This window comes from Vombatus ursinus, unplaced genomic scaffold (assembly GCF_900497805.2).
Source record: "Vombatus ursinus unplaced genomic scaffold, bare-nosed wombat genome assembly UNPS02014817.1, whole genome shotgun sequence".
Taxonomy (NCBI): Eukaryota; Metazoa; Chordata; class Mammalia; order Diprotodontia; family Vombatidae; genus Vombatus; species Vombatus ursinus.
Genome location: NW_020954595.1, coordinates 11859785 through 11881095, shown reverse-complemented (window position 1 = coordinate 11881095; position 21311 = coordinate 11859785). Strand labels below are relative to the sequence as shown.

The 21311-nt window shown below is 57.3% G+C and overlaps 1 protein-coding gene across 1 annotated transcript in view; it reads left to right on the top strand.

The window, feature by feature from the left end:
- VILL (villin like) overlaps positions 1-21311 on the top strand; it is a 43086-nt gene that overhangs the window by 3709 nt on the left and 18066 nt on the right. Inside the window, exons 2-11 of the mRNA XM_027835916.1 lie at positions 12309-12389; positions 12541-12615; positions 15373-15569; positions 15815-15923; positions 17119-17229; positions 17734-17933; positions 18609-18687; positions 19100-19198; positions 19870-20023; positions 20119-20219. Of these exons, the coding sequence (XP_027691717.1) occupies positions 12324-12389; positions 12541-12615; positions 15373-15569; positions 15815-15923; positions 17119-17229; positions 17734-17933; positions 18609-18687; positions 19100-19198; positions 19870-20023; positions 20119-20219 (1191 nt within the window). The 5' untranslated portion in view covers positions 12309-12323. The remainder of the gene's footprint in view (positions 1-12308; positions 12390-12540; positions 12616-15372; positions 15570-15814; positions 15924-17118; positions 17230-17733; positions 17934-18608; positions 18688-19099; positions 19199-19869; positions 20024-20118; positions 20220-21311) is intronic.

Below are 21311 nucleotides of genomic sequence, written 5' to 3'. Positions count from 1 at the left end.
GGGAGTCTGGGAATGATGATGGCGCCCACCCCAGGAGCAGGGGAGTCCAGGAAGGACTATGGCAGCCGCCCCAAGTGCAGGGGAGTCTGGGAGGAACTTCAGTGCCAAGTCTCCCACCGCTTGGTGGTCTCCATCTTGGACCCCTGTAGACAGCTCAGACTCAATCTGCCCAAAACAGAACTCGTTGTCCTATTTCCTTTCCCCAGCCTCTCTTGAACTTCTCACTCTATCTCTCTTGAAGGCATCGACCCCATTCTAGCCACTGACATTTCATCCTTGAATGTCCTTCGTAGTCTGGCTCCTGCGACCTCCGCTTCCAACACAGTAGGTCACTTAGTTAATCAGCATTTATTAAGTGCCTCCAATGTGCCAGTGCTAAGCCCTAGGGATACAAAGAGAGGCAGATGACAGTTCCTGCCCTAAGGAGCTCCCAGACTAACTGAGGAGGCACCATGCAAACAACAATGTACAAACAGCTCTAGCCACGACCCATTGGGGAGAATCAACAGAGTGAAGGCGCACCTGGACTGGCCTTTTTGCCATTTCTCCCACTCAGGATTCCATCTCCTCTTCCTGCGCCTTGGCATAGGCCACAGGCTGTGCTCCATTCCTCACCTCGATTCTTTAGAATCCCTGAGTTCTTTCAAAAGGCGCCTCCTCCAGGAAGCCCTTCCTGTTACCCCATTTGTTAGAGTTCTTTCCCTCTTCATGTTGTCTGTCGTTTACTGCTCCCTTACCTGGTGTGAAAGGGGAGCTGCCCTGGGCCTGGGATGCTCCCCCAACTCCCCACCACCCCTGGCCTCTTCCAAGACTCAGCTAACATCCCCGCTTCTGCAGGAGTCCTTTCTGGGCAGCCCTTCACGGCGAGCTCTGTTCCTCATTGTGGTTCCCTGCCGTGTTCTCTGCCTCCATCTTGTTGGACAAGAGTGGTTTGGGCATGGTCTCCCCCATTAGGCTGGCAGCTCATTGGAGGCGCAGACCCGTGTTTTTGCTTTCTTCGTGTTCCAGAGCTTAGCGGCACAGTGCCTGGCACACAGCAGGGCTTGATAAATGCTTGTTGAATTGAGTTTGGGTAGGTCAAAGACCGGATTCTAGATCAGGCTGTGGGTGGGCCTAGGTTGTCTCCAAGGCCTCATCCCCCTCTGAGAACCCTGGGTGGTTGCCCTGATCTTGGTTTAGAAGGTAGGGCCTGATGTCGTCCCCAGAGTGGAGGGCTGTGTGCAGATCCTGCCGTTCCTCCAAGGTCTCAGCGGTCTTGTGCAAAGCCTAGGATTATAATGCAGTCCATGCTGCTCCTCATAAATCTTGGTGGTCGTTTATAGAGCCTGGTGGCATTGGTTTGCAGAGCCCACCCCCCTCGGTAGGTCGTGGTCACCATTTGCCCATTTGCCAAGCCTAGGCCTATTGCAGGATTTACTCCTGTGTGCAGGCTGTCATTCTGAGCGATTGTTTAGCGGCTTTAAGGGGAGGCTAGCAGCCTCTGCCCCAGTGAGCCTTCCCTAGCGTCCTCCCACCAATCCACTGCTGCCCTGACCCAAGCTATGCCTGCTGCCCCAGGGCATCTCCAGCTCCGTGTTTCCTTCATGTGGGTCTTCAGAGAATTCTGTTTCTCTCCTCTCCAGGGCACCGCCCCCCCCCCCCAGCTTCTCTGTAGGACGGTGGGAATCTCGCTTCTGAGAACAGAGGGGAGGGGCTTGGGTTGGATGGGGGCATGCAGAGAGAAGACATAGGGATGTGACAACACAGTGATGAGACCAGGTACCAGCCACGGCCTAGGGAATGACTCCTGGCTCCCCAAGGAGACTGGGCAAAGGATTGATGAGAAGATTTGACCTGATCCTTCCCTTGGTTTGCTTTGCCAAGGCTGAGTCAGCTTGGCCTAGGGCAGGGCAGGCACCCCTCTCCCTAGTAAGAGGCCGGCTGGGAGCGGAGTCAGGCCACTCACTACAGGGCCCTCCCCAAGGCTCTCCAAGGGCGCTGGAGAGGCTGAGCCTCTTAAACCTTGAACTGAGCCCATTCTCAGAGAGGGGAGCTAACCTAGGCCACAGAGACCCCTGGTCTGATGGCAGAGATACGGCCTCTTTTCATGAGCTGGAGCAGGGAGATAAAGCTCCCTGTGGAAGGCAGCCAGGTGGCCTGGTGGGCGTGGGAAGAGCTCTCCTTTGTGGAAGCCAATCCTGACCCTGTCACCTGTGTGGCCTAGGGCAAGTCCTCAGCTAAGGCCTAGGTGGGCGATGGTTTCTAAGATCCCTCTGGGCCCCATCTCCCACCACCTTTTTGCCCTTTGTGACTTCAGTCAGTTCCAGATTCCACAAACATTAACTGAGTTGTCAGCTCTGGGCTGCAGGGCCCTGGGGGAGGTTCAAAGATTAGGTTAGACAGACTCCTGGCCCTCATGAAAGGGACGGCACCAGCGTAGCCAATTGTAACCGTAGTAATGAATGCCCAGGGAGGGTGTCAGAGCAGGAGCAAAGGACCTCGTTGAGGAAGGGGCGGGAAGAGGGCACCATCAGTAGGGGAATCCAGGAAGGCCTCCTGAAGGAGGGGGCATTCCACATGGGCTGGGAAGGGGAGTTCAGTAAGTACTGGAGAGAGAAACCTGTTTGAACTGTGGTATTGACACAGGGGAAATGTGGGGGCCGAGGGAGGGAGGCTTGGGAATTGAGCCTGGAGAGGTAGGCAGATCGTGGAGGGCGGGGAAGGCCAGGCTGAGGAGCAGGGACCCCGGGGTGCTCAGGAGGAGGTGGCAGGGGTTCAAAGGGGGCCACACCGGGTCTGCGTGGGGGAGGGGGAGCAAGGCCACAGCCCCCCAAGCAGGCAGGGAGGAGGGCCTAGGCGCCTCTGCCCCTGGCCTCCTCCACCAGCCTCCGAGGCTGCCCTCGTGGCCACCTAACCTAATGCGTCCCTCTGCCCTGCCTGCACGTCCTGGGCATTTCTTGTTAAGTCTTTAAAGATTCCGAATGTAGCAGACATGGAGAAAAGGAACATTTCCGTACGTAAAGTAGACCAGAGGAAGAGGATTGCAGATAAAATCCGGAATTTCTCTGAAGTACAAGCGCCTAAATGCGTACTAAATTCGAGGCGTGCCTTTCACGCTGTCCCCTCTGTTCTCTTTCGTGGATTTTTAAAAAACTTTCAGTGACCCTCTTTTTTGGCAGTCGATTACTCCCTCGTTGCCCTGGAAGTGAAAAACAAAAGCCTTGTGATTGTGGCTGATCCAGCAAAACCAATTCCCCAGCTGGCTGCTGAGAACACAAGCTGCCTTCTGCACCTGGAGTCCGCTGCATCTCCGGCCGCAGGTCGGGCTGCTTCACGGTCCTCCAGACTCAGGGGTGGGGCCCGGCTGTTACTGCTCCCTTGGCTCTGTATCAGTTCACACACGTCTTCCCAGGCTCTTCTGAAGCTTTCCCCTTCATTAATTCTTCTGGAGCACTAACATTCCATGACATGCACAGACATAACTGGTTCAGCCATTCCTCGAGGATACAGACTCACTGAGTCTTCAGTTCTTTGCTGCGACAAAGATGACCTGCCACAAGTCTCTCCCCTCTCTTATTCATCCTCCGCCCAGCTGCCAAAGTGAGCGTCCTAAAACTCGGGTGTGACCGTGGCACTGCCAGTCTCCTCAAGGATCAAAGCTCTTCTGAGCCCAGCCCCTCCGTCACACACCTTTCTGTCCAGATCCTGGCCTCCCGGCTGCTCCAGGAGCAAACCCTCCACCTCTCACTTCTGGGCCATTTCTCTGACTGTTCTCTATGCCTGGAGCACTCTGCCTCCTCCTCCTCCCCAGCTCCTCCCCTCCCTGGCTTCCTCTAAGACCCAGTTAAAATCCCAGAGTCTGCGAAAGTCTTCCCCAGCCTCTTAATTCTAGTGTCTTTATTCTATTAATTGTCCCCATAGATCCTGTATATCGTTTGTTTATGCATAGTTATCTGCCTGTTGTCTCCCCCATAGACTGGGCGCTCCTAGAGGGCAGGGACAGTTTTTCACCTTTCTTTGTGCTTAGCACATAGTACTGACGCGTAGTAGGTGCTTAATATTTGTTGACTGACTGACAAAGAGAGAGGCTATAAATATTTTTTTTATTTCTTCTTCTTTCTTTGATGTCTTTTGGGTTTATATCTAGGACCAGCATCGCTAGGTCAAAAGGTATGCTGAGTTCAATGACTTTTGGGGCGGGCTTTCCAATTGCTTTCTAGAATGCACCGACTCCCAGGGGCACCAACAGTGCGTTAGTGTGTCTGTTTGCCCCCAGCCCCTCCACTCTTGTCACTTTTAGTGTTTGTCATCTTTGCCAATCTCATGAGTGTGAGGCAGAATCTTGGGTTTACTTTCATTTCAATTTTTCTAATTTTTAGTGATTTCAAGCATTTATTCATGTGATTGCTGAGAGCTTTGAGAACTGCCTCTCCATAGCTTTTGACCATCTGCCTATTGAGAAATGACTCTTATTCTGATGTATCTGAATCAGTTCCTTATATATCTTGTAGGCCACCCCTCCCATTTGTCCCGTCCAAAATGATGTCTCCATGAGGACCCAACATGGCTCTCTCAGAATCATTCATCTCTCCAGGAACTCCCGGGCAGAACTTCCTTATCCTGAAAGTTAAGGTCTTAGAGGATTGCCTGGGGGAGCTGAGGGGCTGAAGAGGTCGCAATCACAAGCAAGCCTAGAGCCCAGGTCTTCCTGGCTCCGGGGCCAGCCCTCTGCCCATGAGCACTGGCACCCAGCCAAGGCCCAGAGCCTCTCACCCTCCCCTGTTCTGCACATATTAGGGGCCTTCCAAGCATCTGTTACTGAGGCTACTGTTATACTTGACTGTTCAGCTGTATTTGTCTCAGTCAGAGCCAGGCCTGGGGTGCAGACACTCCTGTGGCCAGCACCTGAGGAGCCCCGGGTTCAGGGAGGAGGGGCTTTGAACAATGTGTCTGAATATACACGTGCTCCTCTTTTAAAATCTTCTTCTTTGGTATCCTTTTTCCCATCACCTTCATTTCTGGATACTTCCCTCTCCCTTCCCCCATCTGGTAAGCCACGCTTGTAATGAAAATTCTTAAAGGGCAGGAAAAAAGCCGTTCAACAGACCCAGCTCTCTTGGCCTGTATGGAAGTGTGTACCGCATTCCTCGCCCTTGGTCCCCCACCCCAGCAAAGAGAAGAGGGCGCTATCAGCGTGTGCGTGCTGTACCAGAACATGTGACTCTCCACGTGGCTGGATTTGTTTGGGGATAGACGGTGCATGTGCCCATCGAGGCTGCAGTCCCTGGGAGAAGGTCACACGGGAGGCTGGGGAACCCTCAGCACTGGCGGACAGGGCCACTTGGCCTTTGGCGGCATTCACGGACCCCCGCGTCGTGGGCAGCCGGGTGGGCAGAATCGCTTTAACTGAAAGAACTCCTGGACTTGGCAATGCGTGAAAATGGAAAGACCCAGAGCAGCTTCTGCCGACTCTCGGAAAAGAGAGGTGTGAGTGTGTGCGAGGTGTAGCCTTCCCATCTGAGATGAAGGTCTGCTTTTTAAATGAGCTGCATTCTTTGGGGAGGGGGACTCCTGGGTCTGAAGCCCTCAGGTGGGAGCCCCAGGCCCTGGCACACAGGGACGGCGCCAAGAATCACAGAGGAGGCTGGGGGAGGGGGCGTGACTGTTGGGCCGGCTAGTATCTCAGCGACCTGGCCTGCTCCAGGGGGAGGGTTGGAGACCCTGGGGAAGGGAGCCCACCTCCACTTCTCCCACAACAGCTTCCACTCTGGGGCAGCTCTGCTGGTGGGAAGTTTTCCTTTGCATTTCATTATATCAAAATTGACTTCTGCAGTTTTGACCCATTTATGCGGATTCAGGGACAAGTCCCATGACAGCCCTCTGAGCCCTGGAAGGCTCTCGTCCAGGCTTAGCGTTCCTACAGCCTCCCCCGATGCCTCCATCGGCTGTTGTGACTCTACCCTTCCCCGACGCGCCTGCCTTCCTGGCTGTCCTTTCTGGCCCTTCTTGCTGGTTACCTGGCTTCCTCCTGACCCCTAAGTGTGGGTATCCTTGGGCCCTCTTCCTATGTCTCTTTACTGTCACACTTGGGGGCCCAGCCAGCCCCCGGCTTCAGTTCTGCTCAGTTTGGGCAATTACAGCGATGGCAAAGACAGTTTCTAGGAGCCCTCCGCACAGACCACCCCCAAATCAACATCTATCCTTGGTCCTTCCATCCTTGATCCCCTCCCGCAGATTTCTCAGATGCATCCACCGGGCTGTCCTTGGGACACCTCAAAGCCGGCATGCACTAATCTGCCCCTCTGCATTCCCCACCAGAGCCCTTGGAGACTTTCAGAGAGAGAGCAGCACTCCCCCAGCCGCCCAGGCTTTCCAGTGTGGGCTGCCCTTTCTTTCCCCCTCTCCCCGCCCCCAGCTCCAGCTGGTGGCCAGGTCTGCAGGGTCTCCCTCCCCAATACCTCTTGCACTCAGCCCCCTCTGTCCACTACCACACACCACCCTGGTTCAGGGGCTCATCATGCCTTGTTGGACCTCCTACCTTGGCTTCTTGCCTGCAGTGTCCCCCCTTATCTCTAAACCACCACTCAAATGGATGCCAAATCTATCTTCTTAAGGCACAGGGCTGACCACGCCACATCCCTGCTCAAGGACCCTCCGTGGCTCTCCCTTGTCTCTAGGGTGGAGTACACCTTCCTTCTCATCCTGGCATATTTCACACTCCCCCCTCTGAACACTCCCTATTCGAACCCAAAATGGTAAGTCCCAGTTGTTTGGAAAGATGGCCCACCGAGGTAGATGGAGTGACTCTGCAGAGAGAGAAAGACAAAAATAGTCCCTACCCTCAAGGGGCTTCCATTCCAAGAGGGGAAACAATGTGGATACATTGATAATTAAAGGCAGTACAGACGCAAGAGTTCTGATGCACAGGGAAGTCCCGTCCGAGTTAACATTAGAGCTGAGCCCAAATGGGAGGCAGGAGCTCGAAGCTGGGAAGGCAAATGGGAAGGGCATTCCAGGCGCTGGGGACGGCAGCCTGGGCACAAGCCTGGAGAGGGGAGATGAGAGGCAGTTGCAGAGAACAGTGGATAGACCAGCGGCACTAGACCAGAGCACTCCCTTGGAAGAAGCTGAGGGCCGACTGGGGCCAGACTCTAAAGACCAGAAGTCTGAAGTTTATCCTGCTGCTATTTTTCTCCTTCATTCTCGAAGAGGACCACGACGTCAGGGAGGTGATGCCACGACATGCAAGTGAACTGGATTGAAGTGAGGCAGGGCTGGGCAAGGTCACCAGCCTCACTTTGTCCTCAGGAGCCATGTGGGTCCAGAGGCCAGATAGAGATCAAGACGTCTGGAGACGGCCCCTCGAATTTTATCCTAGAGGGCGTGGGGAGCCCCCAGAGCCGTTAACAGAGGGGAACGATGGGCCAGATTGCACTGTGGGAAGGTTCTCTCGGTAGCTGCATGGAGGAGGGATTGGCCTGGGGAGAAACTGGAGGCAGGGATAGGAAGGCTCCTGCGATTGTCCAGGAGAAGGGAATCCAGGGGCCTGACCCAGGGTGGTGCCTCCCGGAGTGCAGAGAAGGGAGATCCGCAGGAGAGATGTTGTGGACACAGGAAAAACAAACCTTGGCGATTGATTGGACACATGGGTGAAAAGAGGAAGAAATTAAAATGACCCTGGACTGGGGAATGTGGGAGTGGACACAGGCTGCCACACATTACAAAATGGAATTGCACATGGGAAGTGATGCAAAGGACCAGTTTGGTCAGAGAAACGTTCCACTGGAAAAAAGGCGGGCAGGTCCCCCAGCGAGAGCAAGGGGCACCTAATGGGCGAGGCGTGACATTTCTCCCTTGTTGTTCAGTCATTTCAGTCCCGTCTGTCGATCTGTGACTCCGCTGGCAGTTTTCTTGGCAAAGATACTGGAGTGGTTTGCTATTTCCTTCTCTGGCTCATTTTACAGATGAAGAAACTGAGGCAAGCAGGGTAAAGTGACTTGTCCGTGGTCATGTAACTGTTAAGTGTCTCAGGCTGGATTTGAACTCAGATCTTCTGCACTCTATACACTCTGGCGCCACCTAGCTGCCTTTGACCTAACTCAGATTGGCCCAATATTCTACTTAGTATGAAGAGCTCTTTGGGTCCTGAATACCCATCATCTGCTGTAGGCTCCATATCATTTGCCAATTTGATAAGCTTGTGATCTCTCCCTTTATCCGAGTCATCTATGAAAACATGACGCAGCCCAGGGTCCGGGGCAGATTCCTCTAGAGACTCTTCCCAGATGAGCCATTAATGACTACTTTTAGATTGTGTCCAATGGCCACATTGTCAGAACCTCATCTCTCTGTCATGTTTCACGATCGTAGTAGGAAAGACTTTCTGAAACGCCTGAGTACAATCTAGATGAACTATGGCCACAGTATTCCCCCAGCCTGCCAGCATGGTAACTTTGTTCAAAAAAAGAACATTATCTGCTCTGGCCAGTTCTGGATGAGGACCTGTGGGCTCTGGGAAGTCACAACTTTCTTTTCTAGATGTTCAGTAGTCAGGCCTTTAGTTTAACATGCTGGAATCTCGTCCAATCTCATGGGCCTGGAGTTAGCCGACTTCATCCACTTCCCTTTTCAGCAGCCGGGAAAGCCTGTGCTCTCCTCCCATCTGTAGGACTTCCTAGCTCTCCTGGCCCCTTCACAGATCGTTGACCAAAAGGGGCTCAGCCATCGCTCCTGCCAGCTCTTTGAGGAGCCGAGGATGAATTATTTTGGGCTAGCTGACAGACTCATCGACGGCAGCCGGGCCTCAGGCATCATCGGCTCCCTTCTGTAATTCTGTCATTTTCATTTCAGAGGCCAATGGTGGTGGTTTCTTGTGGGGCAGCCTGCTCACACGCCTACTGCTTCCCTCTCTGTTCAGGAGGTGTGGAGGAGACGCTGCAGTCTGATCTCCATTTTACAGATGAAGACACTGAGGCTGAGAGGTTCAGTGACCTGCCCAAGCTACTCTGCTAGATAATGGTCAAAGGCAGGATTCCATCCAGCTCTCTGCTGACTCCCAAGTCCAGCCGCACTTCCTCTAGGCTACACAGAGCTAGAATTGAAAGTCAGAAGATGGAGACAATTTAGTAACCAATGGTTCATCTGTAAAATGGGCAGACTAGTCCCTGAGCACACTCATCTGGAATTTAAATGAATTGATAGTGGTGAAGATAACGATTTGTTGGAGGGGGGTGCTGGGAGCTGTGACCCACCCAGTCTCAGTAGCTGCTGACTCAGCTGCCCTCCCCCTGCATCACTAGCCTCGGGCTGCAGTGTCGCATATTAGATCTGGGGGAGGGAGGGGAGGGGAAAGAGGGAAGGACCATTGGGCTCGCCCACAGAGAGCCAGCCTCTGGGATGCCAGGGAGGAAGGCGGAGGGAGCGGCAGAGCAGAGGCAAGTTGGAGTAAAGGAGGTAAGCAGACCTCGGTGGCCATGGTGGGAGAGCCCCTGTCCCCTGACGGCCCACGAACAGGCCCGGAGGAAGCAGGACGGATCGAGGTTAGGTGGACAAAGACCTGTGTGGGCTGAGGCAGGGCTCTGGCGGCAGGAGGGGGTCTTCTCAGAAGGATACTTGAAGAGATGCTGCTGTCTGTCTGCCTCCTCTGTCGTCCCCAGTCCTTCCCTTGCCTTCAGTACCTCCCTGTCTGCTGGCCCCTTCCCTCTGCCCACAAACATGCCCGGGGCTCCCCTTGGCCCACCCACCCCCACTCTCCGTGGTCCCCTATCCCTCCCTGTCTTGTGGCCCAACTCCCTGAGAAGGCCATCTACACGGGGGCCTCCACTGGCTTTTACTGGTTCCCACTGAAACCGCTCTCTCTGAAGTTGCCAATCATCCCTTAATCAACAAATCTCGCAGCATTTTCTTGGGCCTCGTCCTTTGACATTGACTGTCTCCCTCTTCTCTCTAGGCTTTCCTGAACTTGCTCTCTCCCGCTCCATCTCAGCCTCCTTTGCCGGCTCTTGTTCTAATCCAGGAATGAGGAACCTGCAGCCTCGAGGCCGCACGTGGCCCTCTAGGTCCTCGGGTGTGGCCTTTTGACAGAGTCCAAGTTTTACAGCACAAAATCCTTTCATTAAGGGGATTTGTTCTGCAAAGTTTGGATTCAGTCCAAGGGCTGCACTCGAGGTCGCAGGTGGCCCATGCCTGCTTTCGGCCATGCCCGCTGACCATGGGTGCCCCCCAGCGCTCTGTCCCGGGCCCTCCTCTCTTCTCTCTTTTCCCTCAGTGATCCCACCAGCTCTCATGGATACTCAGATCACCTCCGTGCTGTCGATTCTCAGGCCTGCCTAGCCTGCCCTAACCTCTGCCCATCTCCAGGCCCACATCTCCAGCTGCCTCTCAGACATCTCCCACCAGATGTGGTGCAGACGTGTCCAAAACCGACCTCATGATCTTCACCCCTCAACCCTCCCCCCCCCCCCCCCTCCCCCGTGATGTTGAGGGGCCCCCCCCCTCCCAGCCCCCCAGGCTCTTGACCTCAAGTCACCCAAGCCCCTCCCCCATCCAGTCTTGCTGTCTGGGCCTCATTTTCCCTCTTGTCCATCTCTATCCCCCATTGCCTCCCCTCAGATTCCTGGTCCTGTGGCAGGGGAAGGAGGATCTGGGTGTGCATGCCTTTCTCTCCCCACCCCCACATCCCCTCAGGAGTGCACAGACCCAGATTCCATTGGATTCCTCCCTCCCCCGGCCCCCAGCCTTCATTCTACCTTCCTTTCCTCCTGGAGGCCTCCAAGTTTGGCTTAGAATCTGACCCTCAGCTCCAGAGCCGGGGGTGGGCAGAGGCTTCAGGGATGCCCGGTAGCCCTGACTCTCTCCCTCCCTCCTGGCTGTCCTCGGCCTGCCCTGCCCTCTCTTGTCTCGCTACCAAGTCCAGAGGCCCCCCTCCCTCCCCCTCCTCCAGATGAGTACCTCTCTTTCCGCGTACATCCCAGACACCATTGGCGTCTTCCAAAGGGAACTTTGACTAAGAGACTGAGAGAAAGCAATCACCACTAAGTGTGGGGACCCTGGCAGAGGGCTGCTTCACAGGGTCACCAGAAGGAGCAGAGATGGCTGGGCAGGCATGTGCAACTCACACATGGGACTGGTGGCTGGCCTTCCTTAGAGTTTGGCACACGTGAGCTCACTGGGGCCTTGCATCCAATAGAGGGAGTAGGAGGTGCTGTCATGTATCTTCATATTACAGAAGAGGAAACTGAGGAGCAGGGATGACCCAACTTTGACAAGGTCACACAGCTAGCAGGAAGCAGGGGCAGGATGTGGGCCCAGGGCTCCTTTGGCCAGGGCTCCATCCACTGTGCCGGCCAGGCCACCATAGTTCTGCTCGATTAAGGCCCCACTGTAGAGGCAGCATGGCGGGGAGCCAGGAAGGAGCTTCTGATCTGTGCTGGAAAGGAGGGATTCTCTAGGGGCAGAGGGGAAGGTGCTCCCCATTGCCTTCTCCAAGGGTCTCTCTCACACGAAGACAAGCTGTCCCAACTGGAGGCTGGCCAGGCCGCCCCAGGATCCCATGGAGGGAACAGGCCCAATGTGATGTCTTTGGCTCTCCCAGTGATTAGCCGCTTCTCATCTGTGGGCCTCAGGCCTCAGCTGTGGAACGAGAGGGCTGGACTCGAGAGCCGGTCAGTGGTCTGAGTCTGTGGGTGACGTGCCCTGAGCCGGGGCTGGAGGGTGGTAAGGCCAGCCTGACAGTGGAAGGTCAAGGCCTGGTTGAGACCCGGGGCCCGCGGCCCTCATTGGCACAGCTGAGGCTCCTGCCTCCTCTGAGGGCTGTTGTGGCTGGAAAGGCCCATGTGTGACCTCCTGGACCAGCCCAGCCCGACCCCCACCAGGCTTTGCAGAGCCCAGGCTTGCCCTGGGGGACGATCAGGCTCGTCTGCATGCTGCCGGGCAAAGCCTATGGGTCCATTCCGAGGGCCCTGCATTCCCGGTGACTGTTTGCCAAATCTGTCTGGGGTCTGGGGACCTTTGCAAAGCCTTGCTGTTTGTACATCGGCCACTGTCCACATTTCTTCATTCGGTTGTTCATTCATCAACATGCAGACTGTGTAGAGAGCCTGGCAATGGAGAGGGGATTCACCCCTGCTGGCATGGCACCCTTGTTCTTCTGAGCCCTCTTTGAGACAGGATCAGGGGCATTGCTGATGGCCCCAGAAGGCAGGCCGCTGAGAGCCGGCCCAGTCATTTTCCTGACCTCCTCCCACCCCTGCCCCCGCCTCTGACATCCCTGGCTCCACCTTTCCCATCCCCCTCCCACACTGCCCGACCCTCACTTCTTGTGTTTTCAGCCCAAACTCGGAAGGATGGACCTGGACAGTGGCCTCCCCTCCATCGACATGTTGCAGGGTCTGCAGATCTGGGCCATTGAGGTGAGAGGCACCAACCCAGACAGGGACGCCGGGCAGGGATGAGACAGGGGAGAGGGGCATTGAGGAGGGGGTGGGGCAGCCCCCAGGCCTGGGCTGGGGCTGGAGGAGGGGCGAGGCCCGGTCCACAGGAGCCTGTCACTGCCTCCTCTAGAAGATGAAGATGGTCCGAGTGCCAGAGAAGGCCTACGGGAGTTTCTTTGAAGGTGACTGCTACATCATCCTGCACGTGAGTGGTCCTGGACTGGGTCCCCGCTGGCTGTGTCCACTGGAGCCCGGGCCTGGGCGCTGGGGGAGGAGGCAGCAGGAGAAAGGCGGCCAGAGTACAGGCTCTCCCCCCACCCCGCCCCAAGCGGCAGGCACGCTGGCTCCTCGGACGACACAGGTCTGAAGCCCCATTTCCCATTTTCCCACCCAGACCTGGAGACATCACTCCTGTCTGGGGCACCATGAGGGCTGGCTTTAAAGTCAGAGGACCTGGGTTTGAATCCTGCCACTCACTGCCTGTGTGACCTTGGACAAATCCCTCAGCCTCTCTGGGCCTCAGACTTTTCATTCGTAACCTGATGCCCTCTGCCATCCCTCCCAGCTCTCAGTCTGTGGTCCGAGTTCTAATCTCTGGGGTCCTTTTCTCCTCTTCTGTCCCCCTCATCTCCTCTCATCCAGTCCATCTCCAAGGTCAGCTGCCTCTCTCCAACCTGCCTCCCCTGTGACCCCACTGCCCAGCCATGGCCCTCCCTGGCCTCCCCCTGGACCGCTGCAGGGCTGCCCACCTCTCTGTTCTGCCCCTCCCAGCCCTCCTCCACATGGTGCTCAGCCTTGTCTCCCTTAGGCACCGATTAGTGTTGCCCTGCTCAGAGCTGGGAATTGTTCCCCAGAACCTCCCCAGTGAGATCCAGGCTGCGTGGCCTGGCGTCCAAGGCCCAACCTTCACTCTGAAACGGCCCCTGTTCTCCATTCGGCCTCTTAAAAGTCGGCCCATTCAAGGCTTAGCTCAAATGTCACCTCTTCCATGAAGCCTGCTCTGACTGTCCCTGGGCAAAAGTCCGATCCAATCCAACGGACGTTTATTAAGTGCCTACTATGTGCCTGATGCGAGGCTGTGTGCCGGGGACACCAGGGCAAAAATGAAACAGGTGTGGCCTTCAAAGACCTTACATTTTCCTGGCGGTTGAGGGTCTGGCAGAATAGAACCCATACCAAAATAAGTAAATACGAGAGTGAGAGAGAGACAAAGAGACAGAGACAAAAGCAGAGACAGAGACATAACAAAAACACTTTGTGCCTCAGTTTCCTCACCTGTGACATCGATGAGAATACTCACTGGCCTCTAAGGTCCCTTCCACCTCTGAACCTCAGATCCCCTGGATCTTCCACGGGCAGGCAAGATCAGGGAAGGCTTCCTGGAGGAGGTGGCCCAGGCCCTGAGCCTTGAAGGAAGCCATGGATTCTGAGAGGTGGGGATGAGGAGGGGAGCAGGGGGCCAGTCTTCGGAAGGCCTAGCTGTGAGTTGGAGCTGAAATGTCACGTTCAGGAACGAGGAAAGGGGTCGGTTTGACTGGAGTGTAGACGCCCAGAGAGGAGCCACGTGCATCAGACCAGCTGTAAGCCTGGCACCAGGGAGCCACTGAAGGTGTTTGAGCTAGGGAATTGCACGGTCAGGCATTCACCTCCAGGTTACCTTAGCAGCTCTGTAGAGGAGACTGGACTGGAGAGACAGGAGCCAGGAGTCGAGATGAGGGGCGAGGACCTTCCCTCTCGGACGTCAGCTGGCGTCTGAAGGCGGGCCTCCTAACGATGGACAAAAGGGACCTTGGAGGTCATCTAGCCTTCATTTTACAGATGAGGAAACCAAGGCACATGGGGGAGGTGACTCAGCCAGGGCCCCCCAGGCAGTAAGTGGCAAGCCCAGCTTCCTGGGCTCCAGCTGTGCCCTGGCCCCTTATGGAGAGGTCCCGAATCACACTGGGCACGATCTTGCATTTTGGTGATGTATCACCCCTCCCAGGGTCCAATGAATCCCAAGTTACCCCAAGGCTCATGGCCATGGCTCAGCCTTTGGGGGATCCCTCAGTGGCCCCAGGTGGTGCCACAGCCTCAAAGGAGGGGGGCATGGGCAAAGCCGGCCTGTGCCGAGGAGGTGCCAGGGTTCAGAATCCCAAGTCCCTGTGTCCTTCCTCAGTCCGGGGTGACTGTTACTGTTCCCTAGGACCTGAACTGGGGGTGGGGGCAGACCCCAGGCTGTGGCCTAGGACAGCCCTGGACCAGTGTCCCCAGGGACCTCGCTTTTCCTCTGCCTCTTGGGCTTGGTCTCGTGCCCAGGGGAAGGAAAGCAAAGGTGACGGAAGGGAGGCCGCAGGCTCTGCTGGGGGAGAACGGCGCAGGCAACGAGTGGGCCACTGACACCCAGGCTGGGAAAGGAAGGTGGTGCTGCCCCTCCCACAGAGCAGGGGTCCTTCTTCTGGGCAGGGAACAGGGTAAAATGCTGGACTTGGAGGCAGAAAGATCTACCCCAGACATCTGAGGCAGGGTCCCCAACCGCCCTGGGCCTCTGTAAAATGACCTCCCGGGTCTCTGCCGGGTCTAAATCTCAGCATCCTCCAGAGAATGGGCATATTTCTGTGGTCCGTGTGTTGCCTGGTGGGGTGGGGGTGGGGAAGGAGGTTGGCCCTCTGGGGACAGGGGCTGATGAGCTTAGGGAGTACGAGGTGGTTCCTTAGACAGAGGAGTGGGGAGGGGCCGGCATGGGCTTTTCTGCACCCCGTTCTGTTCAGGGGAGGAGCCCCCCAATTCTGGGGCAGCTGGCTGAGCCCAGAGGAGCAGAGGGCTAGCAAGCAGCCTCAGCCCCCTGCCCTGGCCCTGAGCTCCCTGGCTGTGGCCCAGGTCGGCCCCCAGAGCCCTGGCCGAGCTGGGGATGAGGAAGAGGATGAAGGAAGGATGGCCCCCGTGGGCCTGGCTCCCATCCTGCACCTCTCCGTGTCCCCAGAAGGAGAAGAGTGGCCGGGACGTGTCCGTCGATATTCATTACTGGATAGGCAGGGACTCAGCGGTGGACGAGCAGGGGGCGGCCGCGGCCTACACGGCCCAGCTGGACAGTCTGCTAGGGGACATCCCCGTGCAGCACCGCGAGGTCCAGGGCTACGAGTCGGATGTCTTCAAAAGCTACTTCAAGAAGGGAATCATGTGAGTGGGGCCCGGGCCGGGCGGGGCTGGGTCCCTGGCGGTCGCCATCTCGGCTGGTGTCCCCCGTCTGGCTCCATCACCACGACGGTCCGGGATCCCCGCTTTACCCAGGGCCCACAGACCGGAAGCAGGGGCCGCTCCCCGCCCGTCCGTCGGGCAGATGGTGCTGCAGTGAGTGGCCCACTCCCCACTGCCTGCATCCCAACCAATGGGGGCCTCACCCGCTCTCTCCCTCCCTGACCCAGCTACAAGAAGGGGAGTCTGGCCTCTGGCTTAAAGCATGTGGAGACCAACATGTACGACATTCAGAGGCTCCTGCACATCAAGGGGAAGAAGCCCGTGACAGCCTCCGAGGTGAGGTGGCTGGCGCCCCGGGAACTCCCCCTATCCTGGGGCCTGGGCTCCTGCCCCAGCCCCTAGGGCATCCCGGCCAAGCCATCCAGGGAAGGAGGGCCTGGAGGAAGGAAGGAGAAGAAGCAGGGGGTTACCCCCAAGGACCTGGGCGTATCTCAAAGAGTGCTGTGGTCCCGGGATCCCGGCTCTGCCGTGACTGCCCCAGACCTCAGTTTTTTTATCTGTAAAAGTGGTCCGATAATACATGCTCTCGGCCCTGCCACTGTTGGTGGTGGGTGTGGGAGGGTCTTCCCGCCTCTGACCAGCCTGAACCAAATTAACTGAGCGGGAAGAGGTGGCCGAGAGGAGAGAGCAGTGGGCCCCAGCTCCCTAAGAGAACGGTGCTGGGCCGAGGTGGCACCCTGGGTGGGAGGTGCAGGGATGGGAGGAGAAAGGCCGCCATGTTGGAGCCCTAGGCCCAAGCCTCCTTGGTCACTTGGAGCTTCTTACCAGGCTCCCCCCCCCCCCACGAAGAATGGAGGAGAGGCCAGCATCCTTCCCCGGTGGGCCGAGGCAGGAGTGGGGCCCACACTAGGAGGGACTCCATGTGCAGGGACCAAAGGAACAGGCCTTATGGGATTCAGTGTGTGTATAGGGACATTCTACACACACACACACACACACACATACACACACACACATCATATACAACCACAGTAACACAGAAGTGCACAGTTACACAGCCCCCTAGACCCCTGCTCACAATGACACCATTGTCCATACTAAAACGTGACCAAACAAAATCCCCCACACAAGCACCTTCCCACAGTAACACAATCACACACACAAATACCTTCACAAAATCATGCAGATGCCCATAGAGACCCAGCCAATCTGAGCACCATGACCCCATCCCACACAACCACACACAGACACACGGATACACACTCAGCACAGAGACACAACCCTCCAAAGTCAGCCGCAACCACATACAGACAGCTGAACACAGCGAGAGTGAGCCATGGTCACACAGCCCCACAGCTACATGCACCTACCCAGAGACAGTGGAGACGAGGAGTAAATGTTCTTGTAGCCAGTGAGACCATCCAAAGGCTGGAGGGAAGGGGCCAGTGGACTTCCTGGAGGAGGTGGGGGCTGGTTTGGTGGGGAGGGGCAGGGGATGCTTTGTTCTTACACCTCCTCCTCCCCTCCCCAGGTGCACCTGTCCTGGGACAGCTTCAACAAAGGAGAGGTCTTCCTCCTGGACCTGGGGAAGGTGCTGATCCAGTGGAATGGTCCTGAAGCCAACTTGTCTGAGAAATCCCGGGTCAGTATCCCAGGCTGGGGGGCCCAGCCCTGTGCTCGGCATCCTGGGAGGGCAGTTGGAACAGGGGCAAGAGGCCCTCAGGGAGCTTGGTGTCTGCTTAGGGCCAGGGGTTCAAGGACAGACAGGAGAAATGGGATTGGATCGTCCCTCCTTGCCTGGGCGGTGGCGGGGGTGAGGCTCGCCTATCCAATGGCACCAGACAAGCCCCTCTCATTCCTTCTCTGCCCCTCCTCTCCAGACTGATCGTTGGGGGTTTCTTTCCCCTCGAGTCTGATCTCACATCACCTGGATACAGATGTCCAGGGGCAGTGTGAGATAGCGCTCCAGAGAGAGGCCAGTGCCCCGAGTGTGCCTGATGAGGGACGTCTGGCCCCTGCCCGGTCCTGCTCCCGCAGGAAGATTTTGGGAGTGGGACCTTAGGATAGTTGGGAGATGGTGGGGGGCTGTCTGGGGCTGGTGGCAGGTGCCAGCTCTGCAAGTCTGCCCTGGTCTGTGGCCCGGCAGGGACTAGCCTTGGCCCGGAACATCCGAGATGGAGAGCGGGGCGGCCGTGCCCAAATTGGGGTGGTTGATGAGGACCACAGCTCTGCCGACCTGCTGCAGATCATGGAGACGGTGCTGGGACCGCGGCCAGGCTCGCTCCAGGACGCCGTCAAGGAGGACAAGGCCGATGAGTTCCAGAAGGCCAACCTGCGGCTATACCAGTGAGTGGGTGTCCCGGGAGGCGCTACCGCTCTCGCAGCAGGATCGCCTGCTCTGCAGTTGGAAAAGCCCTTAGGTGCCTTCTAGTCCGACCCCGATGTGTACCGAGGAGGAAACTGAGGCCCCAGGCAGGGAAGGCATTGCTCTAGGTCCCCGGATACTTTGCTCCTCTGATTTGAGGCTCAGCTTCTCCCAAGACCCTCCGATCACACACAGTGGCTTTTTGGGAAGAAGACAGGCCCCTGGGAGCTGACTCGAGCCTTCTCCCAGTAAAATCAAACAGGCTCAAAAAGGCAGGGCCAGGAGCAAATTTCATCGACTTGCAGGGTGACAGAGCTGAAAGGAATGATTGAGATGAGGTAGCTCCATCACCTCATTTTAAAAGGGAGGAGAGGGAGACCCAGAGAGAGGGAGGGACCTGTGCAAGGCTGGGCAGTTCTGGGGAGAGCCAAGACTAGAGCCCAGGGCTCCTGACCCCCAGGCCCAGATTTTTCCATGAATATCAGCTTCTTCCAGGGGCTGAGGACTCTGGGGGGGATAGGGAAAACACGGGGAGAAACTGAGCCAGGCCCTAAGAGGAAAAGAAGGGCCCATCCTGATGAAAGAGGAGGGAGAAGGGAGGAAGGATGGGGAAAGGTCAGGGAGGTGTGGCGCTCACCTCGGCCTGCCTCCACCAGCCTTTATGAAAAGGATGCAGACCTGGTGGTCCAGGAGATTGCCACCCGACCTCTGACGCAGGACCTCTTACAGCATGAGGTGAGCCCGTAGCCTGAGGAGAAGATTTCCCCCGCCCCAGGGCTTGGTGCTGGGAGGCAGGCCTGATACCAGGAGCTCCAGACTAAGGGAGGCTTCGAGGGAGGGTCCTGGCTTCAAGGCCGGCAGGGACCTTCATGGGGACACTGAGGTGCAGAGACATGCCCCTTGCCCAGAGTCAAATTCCCTCCACCCCCATCCCACCGGTCCTGCTCCTTCGGCTCAGCCCAACTCAGCTCATCTCCATGGCGCCATTCTGCAAACTGGATGCTCATCATCCGGATGGTCCATCCCTCCAGCCTCCCGGGCATCAGTTTCCATCAGGAAAATAGACGTTCAAAGCCTCGGCAGGCTTAGTTCCCATCATTGTTGGGTGACCCTGAAGCATGACCCTTCCTTGGTGCTCTTCTCCTAGGACTGTTATATCCTGGACCAGGGCGGGTTCAAGATCTACGTGTGGCGGGGCCATGGCTCCAGCAAGGAGGAGAAGAAGGCAGCCTTCAGTTGGGCAGTGGTGAGGGCCCGAAGGGGCTTTCCCTGGGAGTCCTCAGGCAGATGTGGGGGACACAGCCTCTACTTCAGGGGAGGCCCCCTCTAGCATAGGAGCCATTGCCCCCTTCCAGTGCAGAAGCTGCCCCCTTCCAGTGAAGGAGATGCCCCCTTCTAGTGGAGGAGATGCACCTTCCAGTGTAGGAGCCATGCCGCCTCCAGTGTAGGAGCCACCCCCTGCAGTGTAGGAGCCATGCCCCCTCCAGTGTAGAAGATGCCCCTTCCAGTGAAGGAGATACCCCTTCTAGTGTAGAAGATGCCCCTTCCAGGGTAGGAGCCATTCTCCTCCAGTGTAGAAGATGCCCTTTCCAGTGTAGGAGCTGGCCCTCACCCCAGATCTGGAGCAACCCTGCTCAGATGAGAGGGATGGTGGGGTGAATACTCTGCCCTTCAGAGAGAAGCAACTGAGTATTTGGAAGGAAGTTGTGAGAAGAGCAGATCACCGGCCTCATTAATCTACAGGGCTGCTACGGAGAGCCTGAGGGGCTGCAGTGGGAGGCGGGTGTCTGGGAAGGGGTTGTTCTGAGACCAGGGTCCACACAGAGCTGGGGGGATGGGGGAAGGGGGGGGATGAGGAGCAGGCCCCTTCTCTCTCAGACCCCACATTCAGGCGCATCCTTCCTGCTACCCCACCAGGGCTTCATCCAGGCCAAGGGCTACCCAGCCACCACCAACGTGGAGGTGGTGAATGATGGTTTCGAGTCCACCATGTTCAAGCAGCTGTTTCAGCAGTGGACAGAGAAGGACCAGATGGAAGGGCCAGGCTGGGCTTACAATCTGGCCAAGACTGGTGAGGGAGGCCCGGCTGGGGTGGGGAGGGCCCAGGGCTGGGGCCCAGAGGGTCCCCTGGGCTGAGAACCATGTTTCTTGGCCTCCATTCCCCAGCCAAAGTAGAGCCCATGAAGTTTGACGTGACCCACCTGCATGGCTGGCCAGAGCTGGCTGCAGAGCAGAGGATGGTGGATGACGGTTCAGGGAAGGTGGAGGTGAGAGGGGAGAGGGGAGCAGAGGAGCCTTGGGAGCCAACCTGCCCCTCCCTCAGGTGGGGAGAGCACTCCCAAAGCAGCTGCACCCCAGGGGCCATGCCAGGCGACCAGCCATCACTCCCCATGGTTACCCCCATGTGCAGGGGAAAGAGGCCAGCCTAACTCCAAAGCTGGTTTGTGTTTGCTTTGGGAGCCAGAATGGTGCCTGCCCTGAGCAAGGAGAGGGGCTGGGACCAAGGCTGTTTGGGGAGCAGCCCAGGACACTGAGGCATCAGGGCTGGAGCAGAAGGTTCAGAGCCCTGGGCAGGCAGGGAGGAGGTGCCAGGCCCACAGCCCCGGCTCTGAGGTGTTTGGGAGGTAAAGGGCTGTCACTGTTCTGGAGATGTTGAGGGATGCAGAGACAAGAAAGCAAACAGGGAAACTGAGCTGAGGCCTCTCAGGTGAAAAGCCCTTGGGTTCCCTGGGGCTCAGGTGTGTCTGTGTGTACCTGGTAGGGCGACGAGGAGGGATGAAGGCACAGAGGTCACCCCAATCGTAAATTATGAGCAGAGACCATCACTCTAGTTTAGTAAATACAGGAGAAGAAATGTCACCTTCACACTCTGGCCAGTTAAAGGGACAAGGCAGAGAGAAAGTAGAGGTGAGGAGAGGAGAGGTGTGGGGAGGCAGAGAGCTGGAAATGACCTGAGAGGCCCTCCAGTCCAACTACCTCCTGTGACATGTGATTAAACAAGGGGCCCCTAAAGGGGGGCTCCCCAAGAGGGTGTGCATCCCAGAGGGGGTGTGCCCCAGAGGGGGTGCTCCCCAGAGGGGGTGTGCACCATGCCCCAGGGGGGTGTTCCCCGGGGGGGGGTGCACCATGCCCCACAGGGGGTGTGCCCCAAGAGAGGGTGTGCCCCAAGAGGGGGTGTGCCCCAAGAGGGGTGCTCCCCAGAGTGGGGGTGCACCATGCCCCAGAGGGGGTGTGCCCCAGAGAGGGTGTGCCCCAAGAGGGGGTGTGCCCCAAGAGGGGTGCTCCGCAGAGGGGGGGTGCACCATGCCCCAGAGGGGGGTGCTCCCCAGAGGGGGGGGTGCACCATACCCCAGAGGGGG